The sequence below is a fragment of the Epinephelus fuscoguttatus genome, linkage group LG2 (assembly GCF_011397635.1).
Source record: "Epinephelus fuscoguttatus linkage group LG2, E.fuscoguttatus.final_Chr_v1".
NCBI lineage: Eukaryota > Metazoa > Chordata > Actinopteri > Perciformes > Serranidae > Epinephelus > Epinephelus fuscoguttatus.
Window position 1 is genome coordinate 10408635 of NC_064753.1, and position 25245 is coordinate 10433879.

A 25245-nucleotide genomic window follows, 5' to 3' on the forward strand; every position below is an offset into this window, starting at 1 on the left:
GGCAGCAAGGCAGAGAGGAAGTGTGGTCGTGCAGAGGAGTGGGCGGCAGAGTGGAAGTGTCATCCTCTCTGTAAGTGTCACTCTGTCTCTGGTTCCCTGTCTGTCTGTCGCACATGGACGCTGTATTTTTGCTTCGCACTCGCTGACGCTCTCCAAATGTTCGACCACACAAATGCACAAACATTTTTTTAACCCAATGAACCCTGGGCTGCTTTTACAAGCCTTTTCTTCAGGCCTGTGGCAGTCAGGTCATGTCGTAGCTAGGTATGCTATATACTGTCACTTGTTACATCTTTGGTACCACTTGCTGAGAATGAGAGAACTTGGAAACAAGCAAGTAGATTCACACGTTCAGATTCAGATACATCAGAGCTGGTGTGTTTTTTGCTGCAGTGAAAACACAAAAAAACACAAGCAAATCTATTTTTATCCAAACTGTAATTGTGATTTCTGCCTTTTAAAGATACTGTAAAACGTGAAATACATCAATGCGGTAGGCGATTTAAGGGGAGGCACGGAGGGGGGGGTCATCCCTCTCCATCCCCCCTAAGGTCACTAATACGTGGACTGTAGGCCGGGTTCGGACCCAGATGATGTCACACTGGGACCTGGAACTAAAACCAATGAATTATTGAGAATTTCAAATTTTGATAAAGCATTTCTACTTTAAGCGCCGCAGTATTTGTAGACTTTACGGCAATGGTTTAGCAACCTGGGAACTGCACCAGTATGCCTTGTACATAATTTCAAGTGAGACGATCAAATCTGCACATTACAACAAGCATTGCAACTGAGGTCAATCAGTGAGATACCCACAAACGGAAAAGACAAGACAAGAGACGAGACAGAGAAAAGTAATTTCAGTGAAACAAAAATAGACCTTCTCATGAATGGGCAGACTCTTACATGTTGAATCTCCCCACAGGCATATCAAAACCAGTATGTCTCTAAACTGTGTAGCTAGCTATGTAATCAGTTAGCTAATAAATTGTCCAATGATTGCACAGATTAAGACAAGTACTGTACTTGGTTGTAAGCTTTTGCTTGGTACAGAGGTACACTCATGTCTGAGTGTTTCACATTCTCAGCAAACAGAACAAGGCTTTTAAAGTAATAAAAAAGGAATTTTGAGGCGAGTGATCCACAACATTGTGAGTCCTTGGGAGGCAGAAAAAACTCCATGAAGGCCGTCCCATCTATCGGAAGGATACAATAAAGGGTAACTTCTCGAAAACACTTTTGTAAATTAGTTTTTTAAGCTTTATTGACAGGAGACACAGATGGCAAATGTGGGGAGGGAAAGAACAGGATGACATGCAGCAGAGATAAAGGTCCAACAAAGGAAGAAGTAGGCGGTTATGTGATCTGCATCTCACTTACTCGGCTACTGTGAGGCCACATTGGGAGGCTGTCTTTCCGTCTTCCTTTTTTTTTTTTTTGTTAGTAGGAATGGTATCAAAGTATTTTAAACACATGTTTCACAGTACATGAATGGATGGGGCAGTATGCTCTTATTGCATCAGAGGTTTAACTTAAGAACCTTGTTGAAAGGACATTCCGTACAATAATATATTTATATAACAAAACAAACGACAAAATCATTTTTTCCTGTCTTTCCTTTTGGTTTATCCTTTCTTATTTCCATCTGTGAGAAATGAGTAGTGTTTACAGCCAGGGTTCCCATCTGCTTTAGGTGATGTAACATGACATCAGTGAGCAAGCTGTGGGCTCCACCTGAGGAACTGACACATAGCTGATACTACATTAGCTACGAGAATTGCCTGCTTGCACAGTAATGATCGAAAAATATGGACCTACAGGACCTACTAGACCTACAGGACCTACTAGATACTTAAATTGCAGAAATACTGGCAGTAAAATGCTCCGAAAGTATCAGAAGTGAAAATGCTTCTTGCAGATTTGTCATTTCATTCCTTTCCCTGTTATATTATTATATTCATCATATTATTGGAATATTAACATTTAAATGTTGCTTTATGTGAGGTGGATCTCATATTAATGTGTTTAGATGTGTGTTTTATATTAATCTGTAATATATCTTATTATATATATATATATATATTAAAGTAAGACCAGTTCCCATGGGACTAGTATTACCTGGTGACCTCTAGTAATTTCTAATAAGCAGAGGTCGTCGGTGATCTTAGTCCCGTGAGAATCTGCCATGCCTTTCGTGTGTCAAGAATAAGTTGCAACTCAAAAGATGTAGAATATATAATATCAGTCCTGTGCAAATCGGTACTTCAGGGATTTGGGGTCATTGTAAGTGTTTTGTTTTCTCTTTGCTGCCTCTTTACTGGTCAAGAATTATGGAGGCTGCGTTGGAAATTATACATGAAAGTTTTGAAAGTATTTTGGGTGCAGGAGGCAGAGAAAGCAAGCTCAAATCCCTCAGAGGAGCAAAATCTCAAAAAATGAAGAGATCCACGACAAAAGACATGAACCGCCTCTGTTTGTTTAACTCACATTAAAAAAAAAAAAAAAAAAAAAAATAGGGAGGAGGTTGCATTATCGCTAGTGGTGCTGTGTAGTGTTTCTGTGTTGTGTAAAGTGGAGTGCATCATATCTCGGGAATAATATCAGTAAATTCAATTAAAATGCAGGCTTTGGTTATCTCGTTCAAATGCACTGCACAAAACACAGACATGGGGGGTAATTTCTAAATCGAATAAGGTCCCCTAGTAATACGAGTCCAATGCAAACAGGGTGTTAGATGTAAATTTTTAATTTGTAAATAGCTGCTGTCAAATAAATGTGGCGGAGTAAAAAAATATTTTCATGTGAAATGTGCTGGAGTAGCAGGATTAAGTGGCATGAACTGGAAATTGGCAAGTAAAGTACAAGTATCTCATCAATATACTTCAACAGTACTTGAGTAAATGTACTTATTTACTTTCCACTTAAGCCGTTCAGCAGCATGTGTATGAATGATCAACTTGGCTCAGAGAGTAAATGACTTATTCTCTCTGCCAAGTTTTAACTCATTCCATAATATTTTGTGATGTCCCCACCCCCTCCGCCCCTCTTCCCTCCATTACTAGCACTAGTTATTAATGGCGTTACTTTCAGTATAAAGTCTCACGCAGCGGGTGACCCAGTTGGGAGAGGGAGAAAGACAAAGAGAGACAGAGAGACTGAGGGGGGAGCCAGAGTTGCTGGGATTTTAATGGCTCCTGCTTGCCAAGTGTGGTCATGAGCCTCCAGTGCACAGACAAGGCCTAATCAAAAGCCCCACACGGTGTGAGTGACAGCATCAAAGTGCATCTGCATACTGCGGGGAACTCTCCTAACTTTCTGATTTCTTCACAATTAAAGTGGGTGCGGGGAATGGAAACGCACGCTGTGATGATTTCTTCCTCCTCCTATTTTTTTCTGTCTCCCTCCTTTCCCTCTTTCCTCCCGTAAACAACATGAGCGCTTATCCCGTTCCCCTGTTATGTTTGTGTACATTATTTCCCAACCCTCAGGAGGCCCAGAGGAGGAGAGGGAGAATTAAAAAGGGAGAGAAAAGAGCTGAGGAGTGAAAATGTAGAAAAGACACCAAGAGGAACGCTGCTGAGAGCAAGACGAAGAGAGGCAGACAGAGCGGGGAGAGTGTGAGAGGGCTGTATTTTCACACCATTACTGTTTGTAGAGTGTTTTAGCACCCTGAGTAACTACGCTATGTCAAAAAAAAAAGTGTTGTGCTGCTGCGTGAAAACATCTTTCTGGAATACGACAGCGTGACCCACAGCAATAGCGGTTGACCAACAAACTATAAACACAACTTGAATGATACTCCATGCTTAAAGACATTACAGTAGCTCTTGTTTGCTCAGAGGCATTTCCTCTGTTTCTGTCTTTCTACTTTTACATGTTTTGCCATAAATATTTCAAACGCTACAAACCCATCAAAAACATTTTTTTGGGAGGGGTTGGAAGCAAAAACACCAGCAGGATAAAAATTTATATGTCAGGTTTATACTTTCTATCTCCACTTCCCTCCCTCCCATTAGCGGATTGGCTGCTGAAGTGCTGCTTCCTATCAAGGGAACTGCAAAACTCTGCACGAGCCAGAATGATGGAAATTACTTTTCTGGCTTCTCTGTGTGGTGCTACTATAAGGCCAGGAGTGTATTTCAAATGTAATTGAGTTTGGTGCGTTCACAAAGGCAAAATGGTGTGTTTGTGACCAAAACGATGCACATTATTTCACTTTCGGATATGCGGCCAAACTTTTAGCGCGGCTGTATGCGCCTCCTTCCAAAATTCCCCTGGAACTGCTTGTTAATGTTATGTGATTGGTTTTGTTTCATACCTGCGTCCTTCAGACCTTCCAGCCCCCGCCCTTCCCCTCTCCTCTCAATGTGACTCCCAAGCGCCTCCATTTGGCTTTGATGTTATTAAATGAAAAGACCTCAGGTTGCGGGGAGTATACTGGCACATGCTCACAGCATCACACTCGACAGCGGCATTTGGGAACACACCAAATTCAATTTCTTTTACTGCCAGCCTAATGACAATGACAACCTGGCAGAGCAAATGCTTAAAGTTAAACTTTTATTTGTCACAAGCTCCTAGAGATTATTCCCTGAACCTGTGACGTCCTTTGTTTTTTCATCCACCCGTACCGACAGTGCAGGTCAATAGGTTTGGCCACCCCGTTTCTGTGTATGTAAGCATTTTTGCCAGCATCTGGAGTGACTAAATGGATATTGGAAGCTGTTGCCGGAGCCGAAAGAATGTTGGACAATGGTTGAGATTGATGAGTGTTTGGGCGCTTTCCCTGTGACCCCTCCGCATCTGGCAGGAACAAAGTCAGGCAGGTGTGACAGCCAGCATCCATCTACTAGTCAGCTGTAATAGGGAGGGGGCATTTGTACAGGGACACACACGCACAAACACACACGCAAGCAAACACATACACACACTAAAGCCTGTGTTTTCTACACATTTTAGCAAGCAAGGATGCACACACATATCTGTCACACACACACACGCGCGCCTGTAAGTGAAGTATGCACACACTCATTCAGGCACACACACACTTACACACTGACTCAGGGAAAAAAAAAGCCTTCCTGGCAAGCTCCACTGTGTGTCTTTCCAGGAAGGAGTCGTTTTGCGATGCTGACTTCCTTCAAATGTCTGCGAGCTCTCATGTCTTATTATGGGAGACAAACGACATGTCGTGCAAACACCACGTCCCTGCTCGTTAGCTCCGGACATGACAACCGTCGCAACATGTTTCACTTATCTGTGTCCTCTTTCATTGGTTGAACATGGGAAATACTCAGACAGCTCACATGTTGAGATTCATAGTGTAATTTTAGATGTATCAGGGTGATTTGGGGTTTCATATAAATAATAGATATTAGCCTGTCAGTGTCGTTTCTGGTATGATGGAGGTTCCCCTTTAACCAAAAACGCATCAGAAAAATCTTTAAAAGAAAAAACAAAAAACAAAGAAAGAAATATTTTGCTAAAGAGTGTAGTAATTGCATTAGTGGAAAAAAATGTTTTTGGTAAAAACGGGCCGATTTGCGAGTGATAATCAGTCAACCATCACCAATATGAGCTATCATTGCCAAGTTACCTGCAGTTTACTTGCAACACATTCACCTAGCAACCAACAATGGTGCTCACGGCTTTATTCAACTACTGTTACTGTCTTTATTACATTATATTTCTCACATTGCTTGGGTGAAGTCTGAATTGAAGAATTTAAATAATTTATGTAGCCCTGCATGTTTAATGTATGTAGAGTCTGGGAGCTTTCATTTATTGCATATTCACATAGTACACTGTATTGTTGCACTTGCTTATGATAAATAATAATATGATATTAATATATAATTTTTAAAATCATTTTCTAGGAGGGGGGGGCACACATCCTGGCAGATTTGGTCCACCCCAATGTTGACGCCATGGCTACGGCCTTGCTCCAAATCACAGGGTATCTAATTAAGGGGACCACTTCAGATCACTTTGACTCCAAAATTTCTGGATCCTTGTACATTTCCAGGATATGTGAGCGTATGTTAAAATTAATGAATGAAGTTTAGTACATTGAGCTGAATTTAAGCCCAGCCAGGTCTTTAGCAACAGTGTATAACTCTGTCTGACTAATACTTTTAACAGCAATTTAGAACTTTGTTTCAGCTTCCAGTGTTCCTTTTTGTTTTTCTTTTCTTTTCTTTTCTTTTCTTTTCCTGATTTGAATGAACAGACCTTTTTAGCAGGAAGTAACCATAAATCATTTTATCCCCCTTGGTTTTTGATGTCACATGATGGTTTAGATGGTGCTTCAGAGTTTTTTTACCACACCAAAATATGAATTAAATATAAAATAATTGCAATTTAAGGATACCAAAACATTACATATTGTAACTTCAACCCACATTATACACACAAACATGCAAGTGCATGAGCACAAAAGCACGTGCTCCTTTTCCTGAAATATGCTGGAAATAACTCAGTCAGACCTGTGTGCTGTGTAGGGAGGGTGGTGTGACATTTAAGGAGCAGGGCCTGAATGCAGTCATGCAGGTTCTCTTTGCAGTAAAAGCATCTCTCAGCTGGGTGGTCTATGCCACCATTGTTAGAGTGCCTTACCAAGCCCCAGGGTACAAGCTCCACCCCCACCTCACCTCCCTACTTACCCACCACCATCACCACCATCACCGCTCCCCTCCCTTTGCTGGCATGGAAAATCCCCCATGAGCCTCTTCTCTGATGTAAATCACAGGTAGGGGAAATGTGAGCCCGGCTGATGCACCGGCACTGTGCCGTGAAATCTCTGTTGACATTACCGACGGGCGATTCCAGAAAAAGACACAGAGCGAGAGCAGGAGAAGGGGAAGAGAGTGATAAAGAGGGAAAGGGAGTGAAAGAGAGAGAGATGTGAGGAGACGTGAGCATTTCAGGGAGTCACTTTTGACTTTCTTACTTTTTGACTCACTGCCTCGTCTTCGTCTCCACGATGACGAGCTGGACTCAGTGGGCTGCACGCTTTCATCCCCAGTCTCTCACTGAGAATTGTCTGTTTAATGTTTTTTTTCTCCCCCTTCCTCTCTTTGATAGGCTGACACAGAGAAACTACCTGTTTTAACTGGTCTTAAAAAAGCACCTTTAATTCAGCCGCTGGATGGTACAGCTACAATACCCTCTAGGCCTAACCTGTTTTCTTACTTTTCTTTCGGTAACCTTTTAACAGACAAAGATTGATTTTTTTCCCCCACCTCTGGTAGCTTTGTTGTGTGATAGCAAGAAGTGGAAAAATGAAGATAACTTGGAAATGAAGTGAGGGTAACAAGGGAATCAGGGAAATGGGTTATGAGAAGCAATTTCCATGCCCACTCCCCCTTTCCAAGCACCGAAGGATCGAGTAAATGACTTGTACTTTGGTGTATGAAAATATTTAGTTGTCTCAAGTGCGGCATTCTAGGAGGGCTTAGGTATCATTTCTCCTGCTGCTTCTTGGTTTTTTGCTATTAGAGTGGTGCAACGGGATGTAAAAGTTGGCCCTTTTTTAGCCAAAGGATATGATTATGTAAGTGAGAGAGGCCTTGGACATTTGTCTAATGTGGCGGAGGAAGGCTGGGGGGATTCTGTCTCGACACAGTAATGCACTCGATGGTCGCCCGTGTGGGGTGAGGGAAGGGATAAAAGGAACATGTCATCACTGTCCAGTGTGTTAAAACAACAGAGATGACTCTGTCTCCTCTTCCTTGTCTACTTTTCCCTGCTCCTTGCTACTTTGTTCTCCCCAGTCCCTCCCTCCCTCCCTCCCTCCCTCCATCTCCTGGTCTGTGTTCCAGACAGAGTGTGAAACACATATAGTGGCATCATGACACACAGAGGGAGTGCTTGTGCTTGTAGCTGCCGTCCACTCCAAGGTGATCTGACATCTTAAAGCGATGCTCTGCGCAATTGCACATTCACTCAGACAAGCATGTTGACGTCGCTGCCTAGCCAAAGGACCCCTCCTGTCCCCCCGTACCAGTCTGAAGCCGGCTGCCAAGTGCTTCCGCGAAGAGGATGGCTTAATTGTTTCTGCCACAGCCATGCCTCTTCTTCATTTTTCTCTCTTTCCTTCCTAATCCCAGGGACGGGAAAATGGAGCTGTTATTTGCATGTCTAATGATACTCGATATCACAGGCCTCTCAAAGGAGAAGGCACAGATGATTATTAATATAGCCAATGAAGCCCTCATTTATACTGCCTTTTGTTCTTAGGCCTGAGCAAATACTGCTTTCCAATACCTGCCTATTAAAAGCCGTATCCCATAGAGAGATGTGTTGGCTTTGAATGTGGAAAAACCACAGCAGATACGTACAAAGCCTTTGTGCGTCTCGCTGTGTCAGATTGGACGTTGGAATAAGCTACTGATGTACAAAACAGATACTTAGTCAAAATAATGTAGCCGCGATATTGATCCTGCTGGAGATGAGATCAGAACTCCTATTCTTAGATCTTTTACACATCACGTCATGATGCTTTTTTTTTGGTTTGTTTATGGAAGCAATTGGTCTCTCTTTTTAGCTTGCCCATGATAGAGCATATTTTGGCATTTAATGTCACAAAGATTTGACTGAGTGCATGCGGTTAGTGCACATTAACAATTGATATAATAAAGCGATAGCCTGCAGTGCTGTTCTGAGAAAGGGCCTACAGTAGAGACTTCCTATAAGACAAACAAAAGTGCTTAGCAAAAGCTGTCAGAGCCCATTATTCAAGTCCCCATACAGAAAACTTACAGTATACCTGCAGGAATTTTCAACACCAGCAATGCATGCCTTCCCAGCAGTGGCACTTGGCATTGAAACTGGCTAATTTGCAAGGCTTCTCAGGTTGAGAACAATGAGTTTGACAGCTCGAACAGGCACTGTGGAGCACATCTGCATTTTTCCGCAGGAATAAGCCCCAAAGAATGGCTTTGGCACTTCATGTCTTCCAATTATGGAAATATGTGCATGTCTATATATACTATATATATATGAAATGCTTTTTGGGGAAAAAAAGGCTGGTTGTAATGCAAAGAAAATCAGAATAATGACTCTTACTCCCTGCAGGTTTGTTCACTAATTTATATATAATCATTATTATTATAAAGTTTAATTTATCCCAGATTCACAGTAGATTATACAATCCATAGTCTTACATACGCTACAGTACGTACATAATTCAGCAAGAAATGTGCTGCTTTACTTTTACTTATTTTACTTTGTAAAACAGAGGCAGATCTGTCGTCTTCTGCAGATCACCTTTCGGAGCCGTGGCACAGGTGAAACTTGTCATTTTGGTCTATTTATATACTGCATTGAAAGGCTGGAGGAAGATAGATAAAAGATACATTCAGGAAGAGAAATAAAAAATAATGGACCCTCCAATACTACCTTAAAAAGTCAGACTAACCAACCCTCAATCAAAAGAAAATGACAACATGCTCCCTCCTTTCTAACCTTCTCTCCCACCAGCCTGGTCTTATAGAAAGTCATGAAATGTACATGGAGTCTTGACAAAGCATTATGTGGTGGTGGGCACAGAATTACATGCTCGCAACACTAAAACAATGCCAGAGCAAGAAAATCTGTGTAGTGTGAGTGGGAAGGGCGGTGGATGGGTCAAAGGTGGACTTACAACCAGGATGCCGCTGTCCATGTCCCCGTGTGAAACCAAAAGCCAACTTAGTTATGCGACATTACGGATTTCGTGTAACCACACAAAGTACTTTATGTAGGTACTTATGTACTAGTATGCAAAGTAAGTTTAAGTCATTTACGTCTCGTACAAAATGATTTACATTTGATATTTTTTGTTTTCTAACCAAACCAAGTGTTTTTTTGATTTTCCTTAACCTAACCACACACCACGACCACTTCACAACTAAACTGTGACCGTTCATAATAGACTTTTGCTTTGGCATTGTTTTAGTGTTGCCACCACGTGATGCGTTGTTAGGACGTCAGGTCCATTTCATGTTTTTCTGTAAGACTGTTCTGCTCCAACCATCATTTTTGTGCTCTCCCTTACACTGTATGCTGTGCCGGTCAAGTATCTCCTTCTCAGCTCTATTATCCAACACATGAGCTCCAACACTCCCACCATGAAACTCATCAGTCGGCATGTGTTGTTTGTGACATTTAACAAGATCACAGGATCACATGTTTGACAGATGAGTTTGTGATACTTCCACATCCACACTCATTTACTCAGTGGTTAAACTATGAACCAAAAAAAAGGGGTGGGGGTAGGGGGTTATGAGAGAAAGAAGGCGAGAGGAAAGGAAGGAGGGAGGGGAGGCGGGGGGTAAAATGTTGAAATATGAATTACAAACCCGAGCAGCACCATCTGGACCGAGAAAACACGCATCATAGTGGAGAGCCGGCACATTGAATTAGACTTGCTACGGGATCCATCTGCACCTCGTGAAATCAATCTCATTCCTTGATTTGATTAGGTCAGCCACGCTGAAGAAAGAGAAAACTGTTGTGCTCCTTGATTAAGCTTGTTTTGTTTTGCACCCCTCCACACCCACCCACCCCCAGCATGCCGATGAGTTTTGGGCCCACAGGTAGGGTAATGACAGTAGTCGAGGTTAATGCTAAAAAATCTCCCTCTATTTAACACTCAGCGTGTGCGCCACAGCCTCCGCAGCCGAGCTCATTTACACTTTTTCACGGCTCTTTATTGTTTTGAACATTTCTTTCTCTCGTTTTTTTTTTGTTTGTTTGGTTTGCTCAAATCACAGTTTTTTTTTCCTTTGGAGGCTTAATTCTGGCAGCAGAGCTCTTCACAGGACACATGTGGAGCTGCTATAAATTGGACAAATGCTTTACACCAGAAGTTGTGTTTCTTTTTACCTTTTTTCTCTGGTGTTATATCAGGCACACACCAATGAACAGACTGATTGTCTAATGCTATCTTGTTGTAACAACAGGCTGTAATGAGCAGGCGGTAAAAAATCTATACCGAAGATTGCTTGCATACAACAGGCCATTCTTGAAGTGAGAGCGGGTACAGCCGACAGCCTGGATGCATTATGCAGAGTTGGTTTTATTTTCTTTTTTCCCATTCTCTCTGGTAGTGACACTGTACCCTCCTATGATTAAAATGCATCCTCCCAAGCATCCGAACTCACAAACAAAAGGCTTTTCATGGGTGGCTAAATCTAATTGTTTTGCCCTCTTGTACTAAAGGTAGCTGCTTTGACTTTGACTTATTTTCCAGAAGCAATAATGTGCCGGTGGTGGTGGTTACAACACATGTGCCATTGCTCAAAGTGCAGGCATGGACATGGAGCACATTAGCCCTGATTGACTTTGGTCGGGATTGCACACAAATCCAGTACAAATTGTCTCTTTTTTTGTCTCAATAATTCATGATTGCCCAAGAAGAAAATAAAACAGCATGAAAGTGGAAAGCAAAAGCTTGCCGATGATTCAGTTCTCTGTCCAGTACAAAAAAAAAAAAAAAGAGAGAAAGAGAGAGTATAATACTGGGAGTCTCTGTGCTGATTGTAATTACTGTACCTTTTCTGAGTGGAGCTGGCTTCAATTACAAAGCGTCACCTTTGCTTGTATGCGGGTCACGACACCATCTCTTTCCCATTGTCTCAATAAAGGAAGAGTGTCTGCAGTGATAATAAATAAACAGAAAAAAAACATGCAAGGTGCTCTTTCCTCTCTTGGCCTCCATAAATACTGTGTTTGACCTCTCAGAAGAGCAATATTGATTATTGCTCACTTGTAGATGCCCACAGATCCCCACGGAATTAATTCCTTTGTGGCCAGTGCAGGAGAACAACAATAGATGACCTAGCATTTACAGAGTTTTATTCTGAGCTCGGAGAAAAATCTTTGTTTGTTTAGAAGTAAACAGAAGTAAAAAATAATCAGTATTATAGCTACTGGGCCATTCTTTAACCTTGGCCAATTTTGGTCTGGATTTTTTTTTTCTTTTTTTGAAAATCTAACACATATTTAGATAAACGTAGTACAATATTTTCAGTGAAAAGATACTAGCATTTCCATTACCATATGGCTTTTCCATCAGCCCATACACTTAAAATAATGGATGTAGCTACCATGACGACACCATGGATGTGTTCAGAGACCTGGATGCAGCATTAGGCCTCATTCATTCCTATGAAAGTTGCTCAGTGGTGCATGAAGCAAAAAAACCCAACTGTATTCCCACTGTATGAAATTACCCGGATGATTAGTGCTGCTTCTGCATCATTGGACCTATAGAGCAGGCGTACTAGAGACTTGCATTCGCCAGTCATGGCTTGGTGCACTCAAGCACACCCCAGCTGCCAACCTCCGTCAGCTGAGCAGTTGACCTCTGGTTTTGCTCTCCACTGACTTGAATGGGGATAAAATAATTTAATCTTGTGGCTATGCAAATGGATTCAGTCTTGATAGTGAAATAAGTCATTTCATAGGAGTTGTGACACTCAAAAAAATGTATCCACTCATTTTTAGATGTCTCTTTCACAACATGAGTCTATGGAAAAATGTCTTTTGGGCCCAGTGGCATCAGGTGATTGATCCCGAAAATCCGAAAATTGCAGTACCACTGTTTGCCCACTATGAAAATTGGCTTCAAAGCCCAGGACACTTCTTGGAGGCCTGAATGACACCTATTGGTTTATGCACCCCCGCTTTGAGGCCTTGAGTTCAACATTTTGGTAGTCGCCATCTTAGTTTTTGGAGCCAGAAGTGACCGTATTTGGACGAGAGGTTGGCGCGGTGGAGGAGCGAGGGATGGATCTCACTGAGAAGCCAAAGACACTATTGGCAGACAGCCTGTCACTCAAAGTGGCCCACCCTGTGATTTTAAGTCTTAATAAAAAGGAAACAGGTCAGTTATATAAAAATCACCCCTGGCAGTTTATATGGAGGGGGACATGAGCTGTACAGACCAAAACGATATTTTGTACCAGGCTGAAAACATGTTTATTTTTGCTGTAAAGTTGGGCATTTTAACATGGGGGTCTATGGGGATTGACTGGCTTCTGGACCCAGCCTCAAGTGGTCATTCAAGGAACTGCAGTTTTTAGCACTTCTGTGTTTTCAGCCCCGGAGGTTGCCGCTTGCTCCAGCCATGTGCTCTGCTGTCACATTACTTTTGCTGTGGTCACCAAGTATACAAACTCTAAGAAAAAAAAAAAGGCAAAAAAAAACAAAACAAAACCCAAAGAAACCTCCCTGAAGTTGCATTTTATACTGTATGGTTGACATGACCATAAAGGACAGGTATTCTTATTATGAGAAAAGATTGAGAATAATAATATATTTTATGACACATACATTTTATTAAAATGTGTATTTATGTGTCATTTGTATCTAAAAAAAAAATATATATATATATATATATATATATGTTAGATCAATATTAAGTTCAAAATTAAGTGAGGTTAAATGTCCAAAGTCTGCCTCAGGGACAAAGACAACATAGGAAAAACCACACATTAAAGGCCACTTTTTATATAATAAAATTAATAATGGATCTATCTTTTTTTTGTGTGTGTGTTACTGTTAGTGTGAAGTAAGTGTGACAAAAAAAAAAAAAAAAAAAAAATAAGAATGTGTTTTTGTTTTTCTTATTTCCGGCCTAAATTTGTCCTTGTTTGTTAGGAAAAATTGAGGAGCCTAGAATATTTCTGAATGAAGCATTTCATTTTCAAAGTTCCAGCACAATGGATGCTCACTACATGCTTTCCTCCAATAAAGTCTGTTGTGGTTCACACCAGAAGGGAACTTTTCTGTCCAACTTGATAAAACACTACGTGCCATGAGACAGACTGCAGGGAAAATGTTCCCAAGAATAGCTAAGTGTATCATATATCATGCATTGCGCCATCTGTTCCGTACATTCAAAATGTTATTGCAATATTTAGAATTACAGATTATTCATGTAGGTGTAATTAACATAGTCAAAATCCAACAAATGGGATGAAGCTACAATTAATTTCCAGCCATGTTTGAGCAGAATCTATCTGGAGTAACTATTTAGGCTACAGTTGCCTAAGGGTGTACAGATGGAAAAAAAATGGTAGCTCTAATTTTACCACTTTTGGCAATGAATTAGCCCTGTTGATCCCTCATTGCAGTATGAAGCCCTCATGAATGAATTGCTTGGATTTGTACTGTGAGACTGGGTCGCAATGACCAGATGAGGAGAAATGGGTCATAATAAGTGACTGAACTGAATACAAAAAGGTCAACATCTGGCTGTTAGAAAAGGTGCTATGTAAACTAGTCCACACAGCGCATGGCCTTGGGCTTCCCATACATTTTACATAACAACATGCAATCTATTACATATTTAATGGGTAACATGACATTTTCCAGTACAATTGCCTGGTCTGGTCATGCAATCTTGTCTACACCCCGTCACGATCTCACCAAACATGACATTTAGTGTCAACACACTGATGCATTATAGCACGTTTTCATGCTGCTCCATGTCTTTGCCAGTTTTTATCACTTGCTACATTAAATAGCATCAAATGCTTCATATTAAAATAGGCAGAAAGTGACTAAGATGGCGTTAGGAATCACATGCAGATGTATTGCTTACTACATGCTCTCTGTATGTACTGCGTGGTGCCTTCTAAATGAACAATTAGGTATGCCATTACCAACACAGTTCACACTGAAGCGTACTCAAGCAGCTTGACTGTATCACAACTGATGCCTGCTCTGACCTGGCCAGCAGCTCTCACATCTCTGAAAACGTTGCAGCAAATCAAACAAATCAAAACAAGTGTTACTTGGATAAAGTGGCTACATATAGGGAATCTAAATAGGTACTTTATTTCTCACATATACAAAATCCAAATATGCGGGGTGAATGCACGACAATTTTATGCCATGTTTAGTAGGAACAGTATGTCAGTAGGCTTGTGTGATTTTGAGCACAACCTAAATCCTCCAGTACTTAAGTATAAATTCGAGGTACTTGTACAGTACTTTACTTGAGTATTTTTTAAATTGTTATGTTATTTTATACTTTTAATTTATTATATTTTAGAGAGCCATATTGTACTTTTTATTAGACAGCCACCTTTTAGATCAAGATTAAGGAATATAAAAAAACCCCCCAAAAAACAAAAAAACAACAACATGTATTTACTGCATTATAGATTAAATTAGTTGCTTGCAAGGTCAGTGTGTAATTATGGGCCATTTTTCTTCTACTAACAAAAGATCTAGTTTCAATTAGTTGCTGATACTTATGTGCTTTTATTTAAATATAATTTTCAGTGCAATGCCAGAGTATTTTTACATTAGTGTAGTAGTAACTTTACTCATGTAAATGATCTAAGTACTTCCTCCACCACTGATAAACGGTACCCACATATATGTGTGTAACTGTGTTTTTCCAGATTTATTTCAGCAAAAAGTAGTGACTGACCCTTACTGAGGACTAACTGAGGTAGAATTTGGGGAAGGCAGTGCGACGTACTATGTGCAGTCTGTTCTAGCAGACAGTAGCTGACAAGCTGCATCACAGTGACAGCATCTCCTCCCTCTCGCTCCTCGCTTCAGTCTCCCTGCAGTCCTACTGGTACATACATAGGAGGAGCACATGTCCTATCTAAGATTTGCCCTGACAAGGAGCAAAATCATTAGTTCCCTCTGTAGGGCTACGCTAGAGCATGTGGGAACCCAGGCCCGAGGCAGGGGCGTGGGTGGGAGGTGGGGGGGGGGGGGGGGCTGGGTGCTGGGAGTAGAATCTTCCTCATTAGGACACAGTGATTGTTCAAGTGATTGCCGTAAAAGCTCATCTTCAGCAGGGACTGACATATTTCCTCCTCTGCTGACAGGATAAGCAGTCCCATGCAGGCCCTGATTGGGAGCTGCGGTTGGCAAATGGAGGTGTGCACGTGAGTGTGTATGTGTCTGTGCACAGCAGTACTGGCATGAAGGACAGAGTATTGTAAAGTTTCTTTTTTTCCTTATCATTCTGAATTGTGGCTTCAAATATATGGATGTCTGTCTTTTCAGCAGCCAGAGCACAGCGGCTAAGGCGGGAGTCATAATAACTTTCACAGTCTGTATACACACGCTGCACTCGCTAATGGCATTATTTCCTCTTTATGATGGATTCTGTTTACATTCATACAATAAAGCAATCACACTGTTTACTTTGGTTATAAGTATGATGAAACTACACAACAGCTGCAGTACATTTTCAGTATTATTCAAGGAATCGAAGGGTTTTCTCAGACTTTACAGCAAGTGAAGACAGGTTACAGGTTCATTGCCACTTTTCCTAGTAAATATAAAATAAACATAGGCAGAACAATGATCTATGTGTGTGCTCAGAATACTGTATCGCTGCTTTGGGACTCCAGTCTGCATTGTAGCACATAATCATCATGACCACAGTATGTTGTTATCCATTATCTGCTTGTTTCCTGAATGCCACAGTCAATGTCACTGATTCCTGGTGCTGTTTTAGTTGCCCAGGCAACTCAGTTAATGACAGGGACCTGTGACAGAGTTTTACCCCCCCTCCCCATCAGTAATTGTACACTTTGATGACCATTTGTGCACTCCAGTGTGAAGGCTGTCGAAGAAGTGGGCGACCAGGGCATTTAGAGGAGACATGAGCGCTGAGAACCACAGCTGGTTGCAGCCAGCTCGGCTCAACTTTCAGAGAATGCAGTGTTAAAGTGGCAGTTTCTCGCAAAGTGATGATTGATTGCATGACTACTTCTTTTTCTTTTTCTTAAAAGAAAGCACACCCTGTGCCATTTTTGTAAAGTAGAGGATTTAGTCATCCATCCGTAATTTTTGTTAACTTGTCAGCCAAAATGCACCATGGCTGGTGCTACCTAGACAGCTAGACAAAGTGGTAACTCAATTTAAATGTTACAGTGGTTCACAAGCAGAGGAATCAATCCTCTAAATAAATCAAGGCAGTAGACCTGTTGTGTGGTGGCTATGCACTGATGTTTTCAGTCATGTAGCCACATTGCTTTGACGGTACCCTTCATAGCTGTATAAGGCACAGCCCTCAAATGACCCAAACCATGCTGCGTGGATATCAGTTTATACCAGTGTGAGTGCTCAGTTCATCTTGCACAAGTCTTTAAGCTGTTCGAAAGTGCAGGACAAAAAGTTTTGTTGAAATCAGCCTTCTGAGAGCAGCTAAAGTCTAAAGTCTAAAGTCTAAAATCTATATCTTACTACATAACTTACTTCTTTAACCATTTTTTAAATCATTTCTTAAATATTTCTTATTGTCTTCAATCTGTTTGATTTGTTTCATTACTCAGCTTTTATCATCTCTATTTGATTTTTGATCATGAGAAGGCAAAACGGTCTAACAACCTAATAACTAACAACTTGTAACCATGGTAATATATTGTAATTTCAAGCTGGCAGTCATTAACTTTTTTAAGCACATGCTCAAAAGATAGTAAGTCAACCCTGAGTTTACAATACTTTTTTTCATTAAATCTTTTTTGCTTTTATTTGATAGTTGAAAGAGAGACATGACAGGAAATGACATAAGAGAGAGATGCAGGGGAAGATATGCAACAAAGGCTCAAACCCCTACGCCACCAGGTCACCCCAAGGTTATAATATTTTACCAAAGGTTTGTGTTTGCAAAGGCAAGAATGAATCTTGTTGCTAAAAAAGATGATATTAGGAATACGATGCCAAAAAAATCTGCTAAAGCAGCAGACGCAAACCTACATTTTATTTCAACTTAAAAAGTGCACCCTCAGTTTCATGGATTTATATTGTCATGCATCTGGATCAAAATTATTGTGCTTGACGCTGAAAATTGCAGCTGACAAAACAAAGATCTGCTTAATTGCCTGTGTTGAACTTTTGACCGAGTCACATGGTCTCCATCAATGGATTGAGTTTGCACAGTCGTCATGGTACTTTAAGCATTTGGACTTAACCTGACTCAAAAGTTAAGCTTTACAGTTTTGACCTTGAAAGGTTAGTTCACCCCAGAATCAAAAATAGATCTTTTTTTCAATTACCTACAGTACTATCTATCACTCTAACACTGTTTTGGTGTGAGATGCTGTGTGTTGGAGATATCGGCTGGAGAGATGTCTGCCCTTTCTCCAGTATAAGGGAACAAGATGGCACTTACCCGTATCACTCTGGTGGAAGAAACCATGCATCTGCTATTAGCTTACCTAGCACCACTGAGCTAACAAACATTACAGCTCAAGACGCCATTCATGTTTACATCTCATGCTGTCACGACCACAAGCCTCTCATCCATGAGTAGATACTCTCTTTCTGTGGTGTAGGGATACGGTTGGCTGGTGCAGTTCAGTGGAAAGAAAATAGTTCCTACATGAAACTGCTCATAACAAGCTCTGTGGTTTATCTTGAATAACTGGATCATGATTTCTGGAAAGAGACATTGCTGTTGAGTTTTTCAAATGTAATTTTTTGGCTCTTTGAGCACCACAAGCCCAAGTGCCATCTAGTTCCATTATACTGGATGGAAGGCAGATATGTTTATGGCCAATATTTCCAAAACTTGGCAACTCACAACAAAAAAATCCAGACTGATAACCGGCAGTACAGATAAGACTAAAAATGTGTGTTTTTGATTTTGGAATGAACTGCCCCTTTAAAACAAGTCTGGAATGAACACCTATTTCTACATTATTGTGCATATGTTTGTGCAAGCGTGACCTCACAGTATTAGTGCCAAGTTAAGAACTGGAGTGTAAGTGCCAACAGCACTAGGATTAAATCGTTAATGGGCTGCTAAAAACATTTATGATATATGGCTAAACCAAAACCAATATCCAAGCTTAAATGTCATTTGCACCCCTATGAGAGAAACATGCAGCCATATATGCTGAGCTGCAGGCATACCACTACACACAAGAAGTCACACATAGGATAAAAAAAAAAACAATGACAGACCATCATTAATTTGAGCTCATTTAAAGAGTTTCTCAGTGTGCAGGATGTTGCGAGGCATTTGTGTTAATGAGCTACATCATTCATGTGAAATGATGGCACAATTAGGAAAACAAAAGTGCAAGGTGTGACAATTTAAGTGAATGTGCTTTGTCAGTGTCTGCAAACAACACCTCCGAGACAGTATATGCATAAAAACTGGCTTATAAAAACATTGCAGGGGGTTTGGAGGTCGGGATTTTCACCGCCAGATTTTTACCTTGCTATTCTGCACCCTAACCACGCTCCCACAGGAGTCTCTGTGGAAACACTGTGGCAGGAAATGAAATTAAAGCTGCTGAATACAGATGTTTTGATGCATGCCTGTGCGCTCAGTTGTGTGTGTGCATGTGTGTGTGTGCGGCTGTGTGTTTTTCTGATGTATGTATATTGACAAAAATACAAACTGAAAAGAAGAGGGCTGCCAGCCGTGTCACAACAACACTGCAACATTGCTGGATTTGTAAATGTTCTACTCAGTGCCTCTCTCCTCCCCCTCTGAAAGTCACTCACCTTGGGGATCAGGAGGCTTATATGAAAGGTGACTTACAGTAAAAGAAGTGCTCTCTCTGTTTATGTGAATAAAAGCAAAGTTCTTTTCTTCCCTCGTGTCAAAGCCTGGTGTTTCTCTTTTTCTCTGACCTCTTTCATCCCACATCGTTGTTTCTTCTGCCCTTCCAATTTACCTTTTGAACGTGTGGAAGGTTTTGCATGTTCTTCTGTCCACAGATGTTTCAAAAGCCTTATGTAGCATTGTCAGACTCATTAGTTATACTCAGCTCAATGCGGCGAGTGGGAGCCAACCACTCAGCCTAGCGCGTAATGCAGCTTTAGTGAACTAATGAAACTGTAATTACAAAAATAATGAGGAACATGCAGTATCGTCCAGTAACTTAGGGCTAGTTATTTGTGAGCATGAATCATCATGTGCAGAGTTTCCTCTTTAATTTTTTATGGCTTCTGATGCTTTTCTGTTCTTGCCGTGTTATGGAATGCACATTCAAAGCACTTCTAGCTTCTTCGTTGTGTGATTTTCAGACTGCAGGGAGCAATATCCCCCACAATGTGTGTTTGTATGATGTATTTGCGATGTATAATGAGGAACAATGTAGGCTAAGGTCCATTTCCTGTGCTACTTATAAAGTTATTGCCCCCAATGGGCCTCATTTAGCAAAGTGTAGGCTATGTTGAGCCACGTTTAGTATCCCTGCTACACTAGTTGCCGCAAAGCACAGCAGCAAAAACAAAACATTACAGTCATACTGTACACTTATCTGCATTTACATGGTGACAACTTCTGGAATCTGCTGAGCTTATCAACTTGCATTCATTAAACTCCTCCTTTGTCTCTGTTTACACAGCGGGATCAAACTATGGACTCTCCTCCACCTTTTCACTTCATCTATTGTTTTTCTGTTCCATTTAATTGCAGCTACACACAGACTTGGATGTGGGTGGCAAGAACATCAAGTACGTCCTAGCAGGTGAAGGTGCAGGCACCATCTTCGCCATCAACGAATTAACAGGCGACATCCATGCCATGAAGAGGCTGGACCGTGAGGAGAAAGCCGAGTACACGCTAACAGCCCAGGTCGTTAATGCCGACACAGACGAGCCCTTGGAGCCGCCGTCCGAGTTCATCATCAAAGTCCAGGACATTAACGACAATCCGCCGCAGTTCAACGAAGGGCCTTACCGAGCCTCTGTTCCAGAAATGTCTGCTGTTGGTGAGTCACAATAGACAGACTTCCTCTCTGGTCTTGCGCCGCACACAGCAGCCTAATCAGTGTGTGAGATTTCCGACACTGCCGATCTCTAATGGGCTATCGCATAAAAATAATGAGTGAATAGCAACAGGAGGAAATGAGGACGCCTATTTACATGCTTGCTATGAGTATCGTGGCAAATGAAAATACAAGAATGATAAATCAAATCACTAGAACTTCACCCATATCTCAGTGCTGCAACAGTGTCAGTGTCAACACACACTTAGCCAATGCTAATGTTAAATCCCCTACAAATACAGTGCACTCACAAAGAAGCCCAACTAACAACACGTGAAACATAACACATCCCCACATCAGGAAAGCAGGAAACGCCACACTAAAACTCTTTCATGCACAACTTGAATTCTACAGACACTGAAAAAGCACCATGAGCACATTTAAGGCATGCTACAGCACCATCAGCATATGCAGATGGAGCACTCGCCCTTCTGGCAAGCATAATAAAGATGTTATTCTCTGCATAGGTCAAGGGCCATGCTCACTTATGATGCGGAGCATTTGGGAAATTTGGTTTTTATTGCATTCTTTAACATTTTCAAACGTGCAGTCAGTTATGTGGTATGAGCTGGTGGTCACTACTACATTTATGCAAAGACTGGAAAGTTCAGAACGTTTTACAGATGACAAAAACTTAAGAAAAGGGACAAGGAGCAAAAACCACCATGGAGTACTTCATTTGGTGTCACAAGCATTTAGAATTCAACCTCTTTTTCCTTCAGAACAGCAGTGAGCCTGAACAAACCTCGCTGTAGAAAAGTCTGTGCATGGACAGTTTTTAATTCAGGATTCAAGCATTTTAAGATAATCATAGATGAAACAGAAGAGCCGTACAAAAGCATAAAAGGTTTGCATTCACACTCACAAACTATTAGCACTGTGCTGTCACTTAGCTTGTACACGCTGACGGATGCTAATGGCTAAGAGCTACCTTTCTTCAGTCCCCCACATACTTGTACACAAACCACTGAAAACACTTTCCATTTTGCTGTATGCTAATATATTCATATATTCACATTCGTATTCCGTCCATGCATTTAAATGACCACTGCATGATGATCACATAATTCAAATGTATAACTCATCTAGGACTGGCAGAAGCCTGTAAGTGGATCAGTACACTGTGGTTTTTTTTATTTTTTATTTTTCCCTTCAGGGGAGCGTCACCACTGACCCCAGAGCAGCAGGAGTCTTGTAGAAAATGTTTCCATCAGTAGCAGGAAGGAGATCAGAGTGTGTCTTTATGCCGTTTTGACACTGGAGGAGTTCAGCGAGGGTGCTGAGGTCTGTTGTTGGGCGGTATGCGCTTGTTATTGTGTTTTCTCATCGAGCTTCCTCTTGTTACCTGTCACAAAGCTGACATAACATGCTAGGGCAGATGGTGCTAGGTACGCAGTGGAATCTGTTTGGTGAATCCCATCTGTAGGTTGCAGCCTTTACGTCGGTTCTTTGAGGTAACGGTGATTTAGCATCAGCTTCTCATGATCATTGTGAATGACTTTTATTAGCTGCTGCTGCCACTGCTGTTGCTGCTGCTGTGGTGGAAGCAAAAGGGAACAAAACACAGTGCAAAAGAATCCATGTAAACACAGAATAACAGTGAACTCTTGTTGTCTGAACTCTGTAACTTGATCCCTGCTGCTCATTGTTTTGGATCTCAGTTGAAATGTACTGTAGCTCTCCAAGGGTTTTTGTCGGTGCAGTGCAGGGACAGCCATAGTGACAGGGTAGAGAGCAAAGTGGTAGTTGACAGCACTCTGTGATTTGCCAGTGGGAATAATGCATAAGAAATGGAAATCGGCGTCTCTTTGTTGATTGTTGTTCCCTTTTGTCACTACTGATTAATTAAACATTCACGAATGCTCAGTTGTTTGCTTGAAAGGCTTTTTCTTTCCGTGACTAGTTTTCCTCTTGTTAAGTTTTCATGTGCTGTGGCATTATGGGAAGAATGTGACGCTCCGGACAAACAAACAATAAGTCATTCATCCCTCTCGCCTAATATTCATAAATCACTGGTTTCTTTACTGTGGTGTTTCATCTTTATCGCGTTAAAATGAGAATTTGAGCAGGCCTCAGTGGATTACTGGAAGTATGCTGTGCAGTGGATAACTAATAAAGTCCACAGGAAAGGGAACAGAAAAAACAAGGAAGTGGGTGAAGCCTGCTGCATATGAGCAAATCTCCCCCACTACGAGAAACTGGGAAGCATTACAATGTAATTATGGCACATGCTAAGAGATGCTGCATTACGTCGGGTATTGAGTTCAGACAATGCTGAGTGTGCTGATGTGTTTCTGCTTAGCAAGAGCCCACCTGTGTGGAATAATCAAAAATCTAATCCAGACCATAACAGGCTGGTTCTCTTGACGATGTTATCCATTTACAGAGCTTGTCAGTTCCACTCCAGACTTCATCAATGTCTTACCAGTTCCTCGCTTATCACGAGTGTGTCCACGGCATATCAGTGAGACCAGGGACAAATATCAACACCCACCTTTTATCTGTCAAGGACTACAGCTAGATAGAAAACCCGCTCATTGAATGTCACCATCCCCCATAGGAAGCGGTCCCCACAGCCGGATGAGATATGTGACATGGGCCACTGAGGTCGCCATGTTTCCTGTGTGTGGAGGAGCATAGAGGTTAATGGGAAATGAAGGAGAAAGACCTTTTGTTCTTCCTTTAAAAGAGCCAGTCGGATAAGATGTGTGGCTTTCGGTGACTTTTCTCTGACTTTCATTTTCCTGAATGGCTGAGAATGGATGTGACTACCGTTTTAATTGTTTAGAGGATCGTCTCTCAAAGTACAGTGCAACAATGAGAGGAAGGGGAGAGCAAAGGTGGTGTCTGTGCCGGAGGAGAGACAGCCAGTCAGAGTAGAGTAAGTGTAAGGAGCCAGGGTAAGCGTGTTGTCAGTGGAGATTTTGTGACCGCTGTGCTTGGCTGGGTGTTACTATACCATGCTGTTTGACAAGAGGGTAAAAAAAAAATACATCTCCAAAATGTCAACTTTTTAGTAACGAGGGAAAACAGCTGTATTTTTAAAGGCCCATTCATTGATTTTTTTTTTGTCCACTTTAATGAGAGGCAGTGGGACAACATCTTTTATACTATTTTTGCTCATTCAGCAGACACAGAGCAAGATTAGAATTCATTTGGAGTTGTGCTTCTGACCACCTGACAAATAGGAGTCCAATTTTCACCCTTAGTTTAGGTCTGTTTTCTCTACACATAACGTCTTGAAAAACAAGCTTCCATGCTGCTAAATCTGAATTTATTTTATTTGTTTATTTGGCAGAGACAATGCACAGCTTATGAGCAGCACCAGACTTAGCTAAAAGTTAATGTACAGCTGTAGTCCCTGGGCAAGAAAAGAGAAAGAAGAAGAAGAAGAAGAAGAAGAAACAAACAAACAAACATATAAGATACAAGGGCTCATTTATGCTCAGCGTTAGATACAAAGATGGAGACAGACGGAGCCTCCTGTCCATACTCTGCATTCATTTCATCTGTATTTGTGCATGTTCTCTGAAAGCTTATGAATACGGACAAAAAGAAGCAGTGCCACTGGAGCTCATGGAGGAAGTGTAGCTTAGTTCAAGTGAAATATACCCATAGGAGATGTCTCTGTTTAAAGATACAATATTAGGACCTCCTCCACTGTCACCTTGTTTGTTGTTGGGTGAAACTATTGGCTGTATTAATACTAACATAAAGGGCACATGAAAGTATGAGAGCAGTGTCGTTTACAGTGTTTCAAATGGACATATCTATTGTCGTGCGTAAAAGGAGTGTAAATGAGGCTTAAGACATGTTTGCATATATGCGTCATAGGTACATGATTGAGTTGAGGACTGATCCGCCAAACTCAATAGATGTGTGTGACCTCTGTTGGCCATCCTAGTTATCCCCCCATTACTTGAGTGCAGTGATATGAACTCTTTTAAAAATGGGGGAGGAGCCATTATTGATTTTTGATCAATTTGTACTCTAATCTAGCATCGGCAAGACACACAATGTGGTCAAAGGTCGGACGATTACACTATACTATGTTCACTAGCTTGTAGCTAAAGTTGTATATCTGCTATTTTGAAAACAGCTGCGTGCCATGGCTGGAAATGATCGAAGTTGTGGTCTAAACAACCAAGACAATGATTGAACAGAAGCGCGAGGCGGCTTTAGAAAACATACATGGCATAAAGAGCTGTGCTGCAGGTACAGACATTCTGCAAGTCACACACAATGGAACTGTATGGAGGGCACTAAAAACTGATAACCACACTGACTACTTGTCAGTAATGTCAAAAAAAGCAAACTATGATTTTTTTCTCAGTTGTCACATTGTGATTATGTGTTATTAGCATTACAATTAGTGTTAGTATTACACCATGACCAGAGGCCCCACGATAAGATGTTATCATGATACTTTATTTACTTTACGATACATAATACAATATTATTGCAATTTTAAACATGTTGCAATATTTTGAGTACT

The 25245-nt window shown here is 41.2% G+C and overlaps 1 protein-coding gene across 2 annotated transcripts in view; it reads left to right on the forward strand.

Moving 5' to 3' along the window:
- Positions 1 to 25245, forward strand: part of cdh8 (cadherin 8) — a 119043-nt gene that overhangs the window by 19404 nt on the left and 74394 nt on the right. For both annotated transcript variants that reach the window (XM_049604441.1, XM_049604451.1), the window contains exon 3: positions 20399 to 20693. In XM_049604441.1, the coding sequence (XP_049460398.1) occupies positions 20399 to 20693 (295 nt within the window). The remainder of the gene's footprint in view (positions 1 to 20398; positions 20694 to 25245) is intronic.